This window comes from Diadema setosum, chromosome 18, assembly GCF_964275005.1.
Source record: "Diadema setosum chromosome 18, eeDiaSeto1, whole genome shotgun sequence".
NCBI lineage: Eukaryota > Metazoa > Echinodermata > Echinoidea > Diadematoida > Diadematidae > Diadema > Diadema setosum.
Genome location: NC_092702.1, coordinates 11,922,140 through 11,935,446, shown reverse-complemented (window position 1 = coordinate 11,935,446; position 13,307 = coordinate 11,922,140). Strand labels below are relative to the sequence as shown.

The window sequence follows — 13,307 nt, the reverse complement described above, 5'->3', positions numbered from 1 at the left end:
CAAATTGTTACTTAGCTGCTGTTCTAAACAGACTCATGTCCTCCCATGCGACATGTACGAGAACCCTTGAACCTAATGTGAATCTATGGTTTTACTTACTGCGCAATTCTATCAGAAATGGTTAAATACATTATAACAATTGATGTAGTCAATGAAACACCACTTAGCTCCTTGTTTTTCTAATTACTGATGAGCAAAATGCACATCAAGAAGATTGGCACTGTCTGGTTGAAGCATGGACTGACAGTCTTCCTCTCAATTCACGTTAATTCACAGGCTCGGGCACTTCTTGAGCTACATCATGGTGATAAGACACAAGAAACAACCTTTTATATTAAACTTGATTGCACACAACTTTGACACAGTGAGGGATGGCATATCACAACCCTTCCCCCCAAACAAAATGTAACGATAAGCACTCTGTCTGGAAACTGAAATTCACTGCAAGTATGAAATAGTTGACACCCCAAGACAGCTATGACTTTTAGTCCTGAAATCCATCAAAGCTGAGGACTTAGAGGGGTTTAGTGACTAAGAATTAAGGGTATAAGATCTAGGTTTTCTTTGTGGCATTCAAGGTTTTTTGTGTCTCCATCTTGTGGCTATCATCTCAAGAACACACTAGACAGTCAACTTGGAGGAAAAACAAAAGCATGTTTACTCTCCCTGAACGAACTGTACACCTTTCATACACTGCATTTATTTGAGTGTTTACCTGACAACATAACCTTCCAGTGCAAGTGGGAGAGGGTTGTGTGGGAGGAATGACTACAGATGGTTGTCAGAGAAATATGAACGGGAAAGTGAAATGTGACGACCACAAGTACAGTGGCATAATACTGATTACCGACCAATAGTAAACTTCCAATTTAGACATGTACTATACATATAGGTTCTCTACATTCATATCCACATTAGACATTCTGCAGACACAATGCATGGTATGTACATTGTAGCTCAAGAAAAGATTTAGTCATCAGATTAAAACAACAGAAGTAGAACATGCCAAAAATATGCAACCTGATAAAAATTTGAACAAGTAAAAATCCTTTTCTCATCTTTGTAAATGCAGGTCCACTCTATGCTTTGATTGTAGAGATTTTTTTTTTTTTTATTGGCATACAAATTAGGTAATAATCAAGGTCATCCCATGATGGCATCTTTACATCCATCTAATCTTTCCTGAAATGACATACGCCTACTGCTGCTATGGTGCAGGCTAACATCACAATCCTTCTTTTACTTTACTGCAGCATAGCAGGTTTCTCAACCCTCTCTACTGCTAGGTATCGTCTATCTAGACCTCCTACAGACTTTAGGGTACTTGTAAAAGATGAGATCTCGTTTTACATTCGCAGCCATGTAACTATACACAGCGACTGGGCTGTGTATAGTTAGCAGCCATGTAGATACATATTGTATCTGAAGTTTCAGACAGGTCGATCCTTAGAGGCTTTTATACTTGTTGTATGTCACCCCCAACCCCATATTTTTTCCAGACCACTGCACTCGAGGTAGTTACTACATGTAGTTATATTACACTACCCAAAGGTACCCTTTGCATGAATGCAAGCACCCAATGGTACCCTTTGCATGAATGCAAGCACCCAGAGTCCCACATTCTTTTTTTTGTCTTTTTTTTTGCAAGTGGTGGGATAAGTGGGGCCATATGCCATGGGGGCTGGGAACATAAGGAAGTTTTCTCCAAACTCCATAACCTAAATTCCATCAAACTCACATGGAATACTTAACATCAATTCACTCACGAAAATTTGAACCAATTCGGTTTCCGGGAAGCATTGATATCTAAGCAGTCGACAGCTTGCATGTAATGATGTAGGGCCTCTACGTCGTCGCACCAAACTTGACTTATTCTTCGAGTTTCGTAGCGAACACTTATGGGACTAAAGTTAGCCATCTAATTTAGGTTGTGATGCAGTTCCAGACTTGAAGACAATTGCACGCAAGAGTGTGCTGCGCCTAATATTAGATGGCTAATTTCAGTTTCAAATTGTCTAGGTAGACGTACGGACTACAGTATAAGTACGCGGATACGTTCGCCATAAAGCTCGCAAAGTCAAGAGCGAGTTGCTTTGATCAGCAATGACATGCAATTTATCGTCGATAACAACACTTCCCGATAGCTGATTTGGTTCAAATTTATGTGAGTGATTGAAAATAAATTATCGTGCATTTTACGTGAGTTTGGTTCAGTGTAATTATATGAAATTTTAGATTTGATCATGGATACGAAGTTTCATCAGCGCTCAACATAGCCCCACATATCAATTAACCGCATTCACGAGGAGCTCCCCCAGAGCTCCGGCGGGCTACGCCCATGTCATATCGGAGCATCAGTAAAAGTGAAAGTAGCACGGCTGGAGGACAGACAAGTTGAGTAATTTTGGAGTACATATTTCAATCAAGCACCTACAGTTTATATATTTTCATAATATCAAACACATTTATTCAATAGTCTGAATAGTGTGTATTGCCATAAATTAATATCTTGAGCAAAAAAAAAGAAACTTACTGTCACAGAGGGGTACACTGTCGAGTACTTCGTGCGGTGTTTTCAATCGGCCGCTGTCACTAAAATCTGTCATTAGGCTCGTCCGCGGTCTTGTAATTAAATTTTTTTGTGACAAGTTGTCACAAGTGTTATGAAACGGAAATTTGTCATCTGTGACAAGTTGTCACTGATGACAATGAAATTTTGTCACAGGCACTATTTGTCACAATGACAAGTAATTTCTTTATGAAACACCCCCCTGGAGTCACACACCCAGTGTATGCACGTCTCCACAGTGGTACCAGCATGCACAAATTAGATCAGTTCCATTGCTTTGAAGGGGTAAACTGTTCATTCCTCCTGAGCGCACCTTGCACATGTACGCATTGTACATGTACTGGAAATAACGTACGCAGTACTAGTACTTGGCACGGATTTCTCTATTCAGCTGAAATTTTGCCACTACAACAGTGGAAGCTGCCCAAGCCAAAACAGTGAGGGCCGGGTGTACAATACAAGTCAGTGTACCGTACAGTGTATGGTGTACAACATCGTATTGACTTTCAGTGCACACATTGTGATGTGTATGTAGACCCAAACTTTCGTGTGCATTTTTATATTGCGAATCTTGGCTCTCGCAAAATTCGCGAACTTAAAATGCACTTGTTTTACAGTATCAGGTGCCCAGTTATGTGGTGATTACTCTATTACAGTTTCTAGTGATCTAGTGGTCACATTTGTTATCACCTATCAGTGATAAGTGAATGCAATCTCTCATGCAGTTATCACATCAAGCCTACTCTAGGATGGCCCATATACCATTGCCAGCCAATATTACAATCCCACCATAAGTCCACCACTAACACCTATTATATTATCCATCTCTTTATCCTAGATGCCCAAGATGCCTACAACCTCCTCAACGATACCAACAATCTCATTCTTACCCTACAGAGTCAGGCTATACAGCTTGAGAAGGCTTTGGCCAATGAGCAGCAGGAGCTGAATCAAACCCTCCAATTAGAAACCTGCTCTCAGAGCAGCTCTTGTCAGGCTGCTCGTGACCTGATTGACATTGAAAAGCTGGCCATAACTACATATTACAATGAGGTAAGAGTGGAAGGAAGAAATAAATCAATGCTTCATCTTTTAGCAGGTTGAAGGAAAGTTACTGGGAATGAATGCATTCAATTAAAGGCAACAAAGCTCCTTGAATTAGATCAAATCAGGCCGTAGTAATCATAAAGCTGGGACTTTGAATGATAGTTACACAATTGCAACTGATTGACAAATTGCCCTACATCGACGTAAATAAGCACTGAATTGATCAGTGTTTTATGTTTGCCGAACTCGCTTTTCATAATTAATGATTAATGATGTAGTATGACTGCAACATTTCTTGTGTGATATGACCTTTGGTGATCTGTATTTCATATAAAGAGAGGAAGAAATGTAGGAGGAAAAGATGGAGCAATTTTAGAGAGCCTATGATTGAATTTTTTATCTTAAAAGCTGTAATTTCAAACTGTGAATGCTTAAAATCTTCAAAGGGGATACATTTTTTCATAGTCGTCTTTTAAAGCCTGCACTCAGAAAAAAAAGAAAATGTGGCTTGAAGTGTATGTTGGTACATAGTCAGTGAATGGTTGGTTCATCATTCGATGAGTTGTACTAATCATGTGGAGAAAACTAATGAACTGAAACTTATAATGTGCAAAAGGTACTGGTTTTGTGAGTCAGGCAAGACAAGCTCATGACAGCCAAGTTTATATGAAATTTTCTTTCAGCTGTCTCCTGAAGTTTAAGATTTAACATTTTAGACACATGATGATGTGAGGTATATGTATGGTTGTCTATTTGTGTGTTTGTTTGTCCTTTTTTTGTTGTTTTTTTTTTTTGCTTTTTTTTTTTTGCATGTCAGGCAAGGTATTGGTTGGCATAGTTATGTCTTTTAAATTTGCTCTGAACTTCTCGCTCAGATTATAAGCAGTTGGAATGATACCTGGTACACACCTTAAGAAAATGACAGTCTTTGCCTTTCACATCTTGTACTGACATCTGTGAAAGGTAGCAGTAAGTGTGAAATCCTATTTTGACATTACCATACAAGACTCTTCCATATATCTTTACTCTTCAAAAAAGAAAGTAACGCAAAGCTAGATTTCCATTGTATGTTTCTATGTTTGGATTTATCATGAAAGAAACATGGCAAAAATGGCAGAAATCAAATTCTGAACAACTTTGCTGGTGAAAATGCATAGGTAAGCTCCATTATATCCTTTGACACACAATGTTTCAATAATTGAATATTTATTGGGAAAATTGAACTGTTGTTATACTTCTTTGAAGAGTATATATTTCTGTCATATCTTTCTAGACCAACTTGGAAGATCTGCTGAACCCAGCGAGAAAGGCCTTGCAGTGCAATTTAACGAGCCTTGCCATCAGCAGTCAGTCCATCCTTCACTCGGTTCCCAGAAGGATCGGAGAGGAAGGACACACCCATGTTCAAAGTATGATTCTGAAAAGTTTCAGAAGTGTGAAGCATTTGCAAATATCCCCATTTTATGCCAAAAGCCACTTCATCTGATTTGAGAAGAAAGAAAAAAAAAGATACCCTGCTGCTAAACAAGATGACATAAATATATAACATTTTGATTGGTATTTCATCTATTTGTAAAGCATGTTAATGTAAATGTGAATAGATGGGGGATGGAGAAAATTGCAATTTCCTAGTCAGTATGTATTCATGAAAGAGGTACAGTATATCACAACAATGCCCATCGCACAGATCTGTGGAGAGATTTATCACTTAAGTTTTGGAATGAACTTCAGTCCAGTTAAGGGTGCTTTTACTGGACAAAGCAAAACAAACCTAGAAGTTCTTCAAAAGTTGTTTGCATGGTGTGAACCTTGCATTTCATTAATGCCAACTTCTACCTGAAGCCATCACTCCTGTTCACATGGATAAAACTCATCTCACTGCTGAATATTTGTTCTTGCCAGAACAAAGTTGCTTAATTGTGAATCACCAACGTAAAGGACAAAGCAGTATATATATGGGTCTTTCTCCCGTTATGATTCAGGTATCAAGCAGATGATAGACGATTTGTATGCAGGACAAGCAGCAGACATCGTGGACTCGGCCCGACAGCTTAGTGAAGGGGTAAGTCTTCAGTGGCAGTAGTAATGGGTTTTCTACTGATCTGTGTCTTGTCACACAATGACACTCCTCGTGCATCTTTTCATTTGAAAAGAGCACAATTTGACCCGTTGAGGATTAGTCCCGAGTATACTCAGGCAAGTGTCTATGGGAAATATGTGTTGTAGCAAAATCAAACCGTCCTCAATGGGTTAAAAGAAAGCGTGACAATTACTGAAACAAAGAGCTTTTGAGCTCTTCCGTGAAAAGGAGGAAGTTTCTATTCCCAGATTTGCAGGCAGTGAGGTCCAGAGAGAAGAACCAAAAGAGAGGAAGCTCTTTTTCCTCATGAAAGATGTTTGTGGAGAACTCGAACAAGGTTATTAGCACTGGCTGAACGAAGGCATCAGATTTGATGTATTTTTGTGGATGACATAACTAGAGCTGTATGAGGTATCCAGTAAAACTTGGCATATCGTTGCTGGGGTGACAAGACCTTGTATCTGCAATTTTGGTGAAAATGACTTTTTTGGATCAATGGTCAAATAATGGGTTGAGTGATGTCCTGTCCAAATCCCAACTGTCTTACTCCAAAAATGAAGCCACCACGGCATATCAAAGGAAAGGCTATCCCATTCGCTGTAGTGCTTTGGCCGCTGTGTTTTTTGGCTCTCCTGAACATTTGACATTTTGTAGATGTATGAGTGGAAGAAGCTGTGTATATCAACTTGTGGGCACACACGCTCAAGGTCTATAAAAGTCATATGGTCAGGTTCAATTTCTATGATTTCACTATCTCCCCATATCTCTGCAATACCTGAAGGTATTTCCATGAAACACTGTATAAGTGTATTTCCAGATAAAGATTTTCTTCAGGGAAAGTTTTGGCCATGGGGTTCAAGAGTCAAAAGGTCAAGTGAAAATGCTAGAATTCTACTCTTTTTTTCGTTGATTTGCATCGCAATCATTTCCCGTTTGAAATCTATGTTCTTTTGCAACGGATGTATAAAGTTACTTAGTATTGTGTCAATAACGTTCAGAACAGCAGCAAAACAAGCAACGTGAGAGTTCACTGTACATCTGATAGACCTTATAGTCAAAGGGTGCGTTCGAGCGCTCTGAAGCGAACCAAAGCGAACTGAACTAAAGCGTACCGTACCGTACCATGCCAATTTTGGAGCGTTCGAGCGCTCTGTGGAGAAAGCGTACTCACGAGTTATTTTTAGAAAGGTCACGCTTGTTTGTAGCAAGAATGTCATTCACCCCTAAGGCCCTGGCGCTTGAACTACTTACAGCTGTCCAGAACAAAGAGAATGATGTTTTTGCATTGTGACGTATGCGCATGATACGCGCATGCTTTACAACGAACTTTTGGTACGCTTTGGTACGCTTTTGGAGCACATCGGGAAGTGGTCCACTTTTGGCTCGGTACAGTACGGTACGGTACATTTTAGGAGCGTTCGAATGCTCCTCTGGCGCGGGTACGGTACGGTACGGTTCGCTTTAGGAGAGCGCTCGAACGCACCCTAAGTGCCAGACTTGGAACCGTATTCAGCCTCTCCCCCCCCCCCCCCCCCCCCAAAAAAAAAAAAAAAAAAAGTGCACATTTCCTTATTGGATGTGAAAATTGTCCTCTGTATTAATTTACGAGATTAAAAATAATTTTTATGCCTCCGCCACGAAGTGTCACCGGAGGCATTATGTTTCCAGGTTGTCAGTCTGTTCAATGGTGCTTCCGTCCATCCGTCCTCGTCTGTCCTTACGTCCGTCCATCCTTCCGTCCGTAATCAATTTTGTGGACAGCGTTACTAAAAAGCCATTTGAGGTATCCTAATGACACTTGGCATGTATCATGAGTGGGCGAAGTTGTGCCTATCAACTTTTGGGTGCACATGATCAAAGTCAAAGGTCAAGGTCAAATGCTCAAAATTTCACTATTTCCCCCAATTTTATGCAATGCCTGAAGGTATTTTCGTGAAATTTGGTGTATACATGGACTGCCAAATAAAGATTCTCCAGAGAGAGTTTTGGGTCATGAGGTCAAAGGCACAAGCTCAAGTGAAAATGTTAAAATTTCACTTTTTTCTTCATGTCTCGCAAAAGGTTCAAGGTATCTTCATGGAACTTAATACATATGCATTGCAGTGATTATCTAGGGAGTTTAGGGGTCATGGATCAAAGGTCAAGGTCAACTCCTCAAAATTTCAAAATGTATACATGTATTACCCAATAGAAAGGTCAAAGGTAAAGTTAAAGTGCTAAACTTCAGTTCTTCCTCCATATCTCGAAAGTGACTCGAGGTATTATCATAAAACTTAGTAGGGGCCTACATATTTATGCATGTTCTACCTGACAGTGATTCTCTTGGGAATTTTAGGATTATAGGGTCAAAGGTCAAGGGTAAAAGGCCAGGTTGAAATGCTAAAGTTTTACTGTTTTATACTGAAATTAAACTTTTTCTCCATACCTTGAAAATTACTCAGTGCATAAACTTGTAGAAGGGTCAAAAGTCACGTAAAAATCCTCAAATTCCCAAATACCTGCACTCTTAGACAATATAGCCATTCATCCAATTAAGGACGTTCCTCAGTTGAGTTTGTGTGCATCCTAGCTGCGCAGGTTGGCAGTGACGTAACAAAGAGCGTAGAAGCGCACGCACGAGTGATGAGCTGAGCTAGCTGAGCTGAGCAGCTGCTGGTAGATCGAGCTAGAGTGTGGTACGTACGGATACCCGACAGCTCCCCACCGCGGCCGCCCAGCGGCCGCGCTGGGCGGCCTCGCTCGGCATGCCGACTGTAAGCGTTACAATCTGAACGTACTACGCAAAGTTCAGCGGTCCGAGCCGCACATACATGGTCATGGTAGCACAACACTGATCGACGAAATCGGAAAGCTTGGAAGTGGAACTGAGCTGTTTCCATTTTCAATCCATAGATCTGTTTTGTGACATGCAGTTCATTATCTGTTCATCAACATGGTCAAGTCGAGTGCTATGGTACCTAGGGCCTATAGGCCCTAGTCGGGGACTAGGCCTACTATAGTCTACTAGACAAGGTGTTACCAACAACAACAACACCAACAACAAACAAACATATGACACACATTTCATCTTTAGGTCTAACAACTAAAACAACCTGAGTATCTCTGTTAAAATCTAAATTAGATCTAAACTTGTCATTATTAATACAAAATATTTTTTTTTTTTTTGGTTACAAAATAAAAGGTCACGAAAGTATTACCAAACATGTATTTATCACTTTTACCATTCAGATATTAATTTTTGGTTACCAAATCTGGTGTAACAAAATGAGAATATTTTTTTTTTTTTTCAGGGGGGGTACTCAAGGTGCATCTCCATAGTTCACAACACGCACTTCACCAAATACTGCAACATTTTAACCAACACATGCAATCTACAATCAACATCATTATATTAAGAATTGTTTTTCCTTTGGAGGACTGTCAGACTAATGCCAAAATTCCCATTTCCTTATATTTATTCTTCTCCCTCCATTATCACTTTCTGTTCTGCACCTAGTTACAGCAAGTGGGTAAAACAAACAAACAAGTATGTCAATGTGGAGTTTTCCACGCTTGCGTCCACATAATATCATTATGGCTGTGTAAGGGAAATAATAACAAAAACGCACATGGACCTTCCTTTCTGAATATTTTTCCACCATATCACTGCAATTGCGACACGTTGGGGTTTTTTTTTTAAGAAAAAGAAAATGGGGTTTTGAGTGAACCGCATGAGATTCATGCATCATAGCAGGGGATATCCCTGCATTGGTTCCTGACCAGATTTGGGGGTCTTACGATGATTTCTGTCGCAAGGAGGCTCTGCTAGCACAAAAACGAGCACATGAACCCCGCATTTTTACAATTGTTCTGCATTAAGTAACACTTCTTCTACAATTTGATAAAGTTTCGTAAAAATCACATGGGTTTTGAATGTACAGCATGACATTCATGAACCTCACCTAATCAGGGCACCCACGATAGGTGTATAGTAAGATTTGGGGGACTTACGATGATATATGTCGCATGGAGGTACTGTTAGCACAAAAATGAGCACATGAACCCCCACTTTTTATAGTGCATCTGGAATTGGTAGGCCTTCTTCTACAATTTGGTCAAGTTTCGTGAAAATGACATGGGTTTTGAATGTACAGCATAAGTTTTATGAACCAACCCTGTCAGAGCATCCCTGCATAGGTTCCTGACCAGATTTTGGGGACTTACGATGATATATGTCGTATGGGGGCGCTGCTAGCACAAAAACGAGCACATGAACCCCCACTTTTTATTGTTCTTCTGGTATTAGTAAGCCTTTTTCTACAATTTGGTCAAGTTTCGTGAAAATGACATGAGTTTTGAATGTACAGCATGACAGTCATGAACCCAATCTAATCAGGGCACCCACGATAGGTTCCTGAACAGATTTTGGGGACTTATGATGATATACGTCGCATGGGGGCGCTGCTAGCACAAAAACGAGCACATGAATCCCCACTTTTTATTGTTTTTCTGGAATTAGTAAGCCTTCTTCTAAGATTTGGTCAAGTTTCGTGAAAATGACATGGGTTTTGAATGTACAACATAAGTTTTATGAACCTTGTCCGTTAGCTCACCCCTAACAGAAAACGTCGATGAGAAGGATTTGAGAGATTTCGGTGTTTTCTGCCGCGTGAGGGCGCTGCTTGCTCAAGAATGAGAGTGTAAACACTAATTTGAAACCTTTTCCTCGTTTTGGGTACCTTTTTTTTCTGCAATTCTTGCAAATTTGGAGAAAATAACGTGGATTTTGAAAGAATTATTGGGATTTAAGTTTGTCATTGCAGATTTTGTTGCCAATCATGGTCTTGATCCTGTAACGCTATCATTTTGGTACAGGACGGCAGATTAGTCATATTCTTCAAAGTCCCGTTGAATAAAAACAAGCACATGAACCTTTGGTTTTATTTACATATTTGGGCTTCAGATGGGTCAAAGTTACTGCATGGAAAGTTTGAAGAAAATGACATGGACTTCACTTTAACTGAGGAACGTCCTTAAACCTTTTTCAAGGAAAGCGAATATTCAACATATTTGTGACAAACTTGTCATTTTAATATTTTGCCAGTTATGTGAAACTGTCATCACACAACGTCAAGACATTGTACTATAGACCTATTAGGAGAATCATGCATTATGGCGGAGGCATACCAGTCAGCATAGCGACATTTCTAGTTTATATTTCTATCCACATTGTGGTGAGAATAATTTGTCAAGTAAGCCAAAATGGCACCTATAACAGCAATTAATTTGTGGGATATCGAAATAAATCTCATTGATGTCATCACACATACTGAAAAGTTTGATATTTAAAACATTCTTTTAATCCTTGATGTGCTTTCTTCATCAGTTGTCATACAGACTGGAATGCTTTCTTTGCCAATTGGCATGGTTATACTACTTGTCAATGAATAGAGAATTCTTAATCCTCCTAATCCCTATTGTGTCACCATGGCCTTCCAGGTGGACTAAAGCACATTGCCACACATAAGTGGGTTTGATAACTTTACAACTTCATCATGTTTAGAGGGATAACTGAATGCTGATGAAAAAGCATAGCAAGTAAAGTGCCTGGGCACATAAAGGATTAAAGGAATGAAAGTTTGTCACTTAGCAGCACAAAGATACAGCCAGTAACTTGATCATGCCCAGAGGATGTTAAAAACTACTTTCAAAATGGCTGTCAAGGTATCTACCAAGATGTCAAATTACATTTTTCCAAGTAGTATTAAATGTATAATATGGTAGTGTACATGTGAAACAAAATATTCTAGATTAATGAACTAATAATTAACAACTTAGCAGCTCTTCTCTCATTCTCATGTGACTCATTGTTCATTCTGATTATGTCATCAGAAATGACTGCTAATGCAATGGATCGCCCTCATGATAAGTATGTGACCTGTCACATCAAAGGTGACTGGTACCCTAACAAAAAAAGGTAATAAATAAATAAATAAATAAATAAGTAAATAAATTTACAAAAAAATTTGATTGAGGTACCAGGGAAAATATTGAAATTGCTACTTTTAGCTCTTTGGAAACTTTAAAGTGTATTCATCATTAGCCAGTTTCATATTGTAATGTTTTCCCCAAGAGTGTTTCTATTGAAAAGATCAATGTACTTCACAGGGTTCTACATAACTTTTTATTTTAATCACTTGCCTTGTCAGACAAGCATCAAACAATCTGCAATCAGGCAAACAATCTGCCTCATGGTAAATCCTTACCCTGCTGCTTTCCAGCTCTGCAGTGCTGTTGGGGCACCCGCCCACACAAGTCTATTAGGCTTCAAGCAGTGGCACAGGGTGGCTTTCCACCCTTGGCCTCGAGCAACATTCAAGGCCGCATAAATTTTACCGCTGCAAAGCCATATTTGTTTGGCTCTCAGGCCATGTATTGCCCCTACTGGTAGCATCGTTCAAAAATAGCCATCTTTAGGGACTGTCCAAGGGTAAAGGCTGGTTATCACCTCTCTTCACATACATTTTTATGATGTTTCCTTGGTGTCAAGCTCCCTGGCCCTTCCCAAGCTGTGTTGGGCCTCCTTTCTGCTCACTGGTTTCGGCTGTAGCCCCCCAGCAGGACTGCAAGCCCTCTCCAAGGCTCCCCTTGAACCTCTGCATCGAACTTCCTTACACCACTTCACTTTCAAGATGGTGTTTCCTCATTGCTATTGCCTCCATGCAACATTGGAGCACAGTTCATATGTCCTGGGTGTAGATCAGAGTCATTTGTGGTGGGTGAACACAGGCATTTGCCTTGATGGAATGCATCAAGTCAGTCTGCGAAGAGGCCCTCAATGCAAGGACAGTACAGGCTCACAGCAAGTGATCCTTCAGCACCTCTTGGACTGTCTCTAAAGGCATCTGCAAAAATCAAATTAAGCAGGCAGCCTTTTGGGCATATCCAAAATCCTTCATTTCAGGTTATTCCTATCAGGTTATTTGACATATGTAGGAGCCCATGAGGCCTCTTTTTGTTCCCTGACCCTCTGTGCATGTGCGCGCATTTTCCCAACCTGGGAGTGGGAGTTCAGCTCATTGAGTTTCAGACCACCACCCTATTTCCTCAGAAATGTTGTTATGGTCTGTGCTATTCTACAACATAAAGGCACAGGTAAGGATTTATCATGAGATGGATTAGTCAGATCAAGAATGATCATCTGATTTGTAAGTGATGAATCCATACCTGTAATGACCCTCCATCCTTTTAGACTAGATTACATTAGTTCGCTGCAAAAGGAAGAGGAAGCATGGCCGTTGCCGTGGCAAGCAGCTTAAACAGGGCAGCAATGTGGGGACTGGATTGGTGAGGAACAAACTTGTAGGGCTTTTCTTTCAATGAAAATCATACAAATTACCAGTGGATTAGCGAATTCCCTCTGTTTTGGACCATTTAACTTGAGGTTTGGCACATTTAGATATGCAAAACACATCTTTCAGCAATGCTGAACAATGTGTTGCCATAGTAACAGCATTTTTTTTTTCAATTTAAAGAATACAAAAATATTGTGGATTGAGCTAACTTCCTCAGTTTTTGAGCATTTGGCTCAAAATTTGGCACATATAACCTGTGTAATACGATTATGTGCTA

The 13,307-nt window shown here is 39.9% G+C and overlaps 1 protein-coding gene across 1 annotated transcript in view; it reads left to right on the top strand.

Annotated features, from left to right (window-relative positions):
* The window catches only part of LOC140241585 (prominin-1-A-like), a 289,128-nt gene that overhangs the window by 126,739 nt on the left and 149,082 nt on the right, over positions 1-13,307 (top strand). The window contains exons 8-10 of the mRNA XM_072321318.1: positions 3,408-3,622; positions 4,890-5,025; positions 5,599-5,678. Of these exons, the coding sequence (XP_072177419.1) occupies positions 3,408-3,622; positions 4,890-5,025; positions 5,599-5,678 (431 nt within the window). The remainder of the gene's footprint in view (positions 1-3,407; positions 3,623-4,889; positions 5,026-5,598; positions 5,679-13,307) is intronic.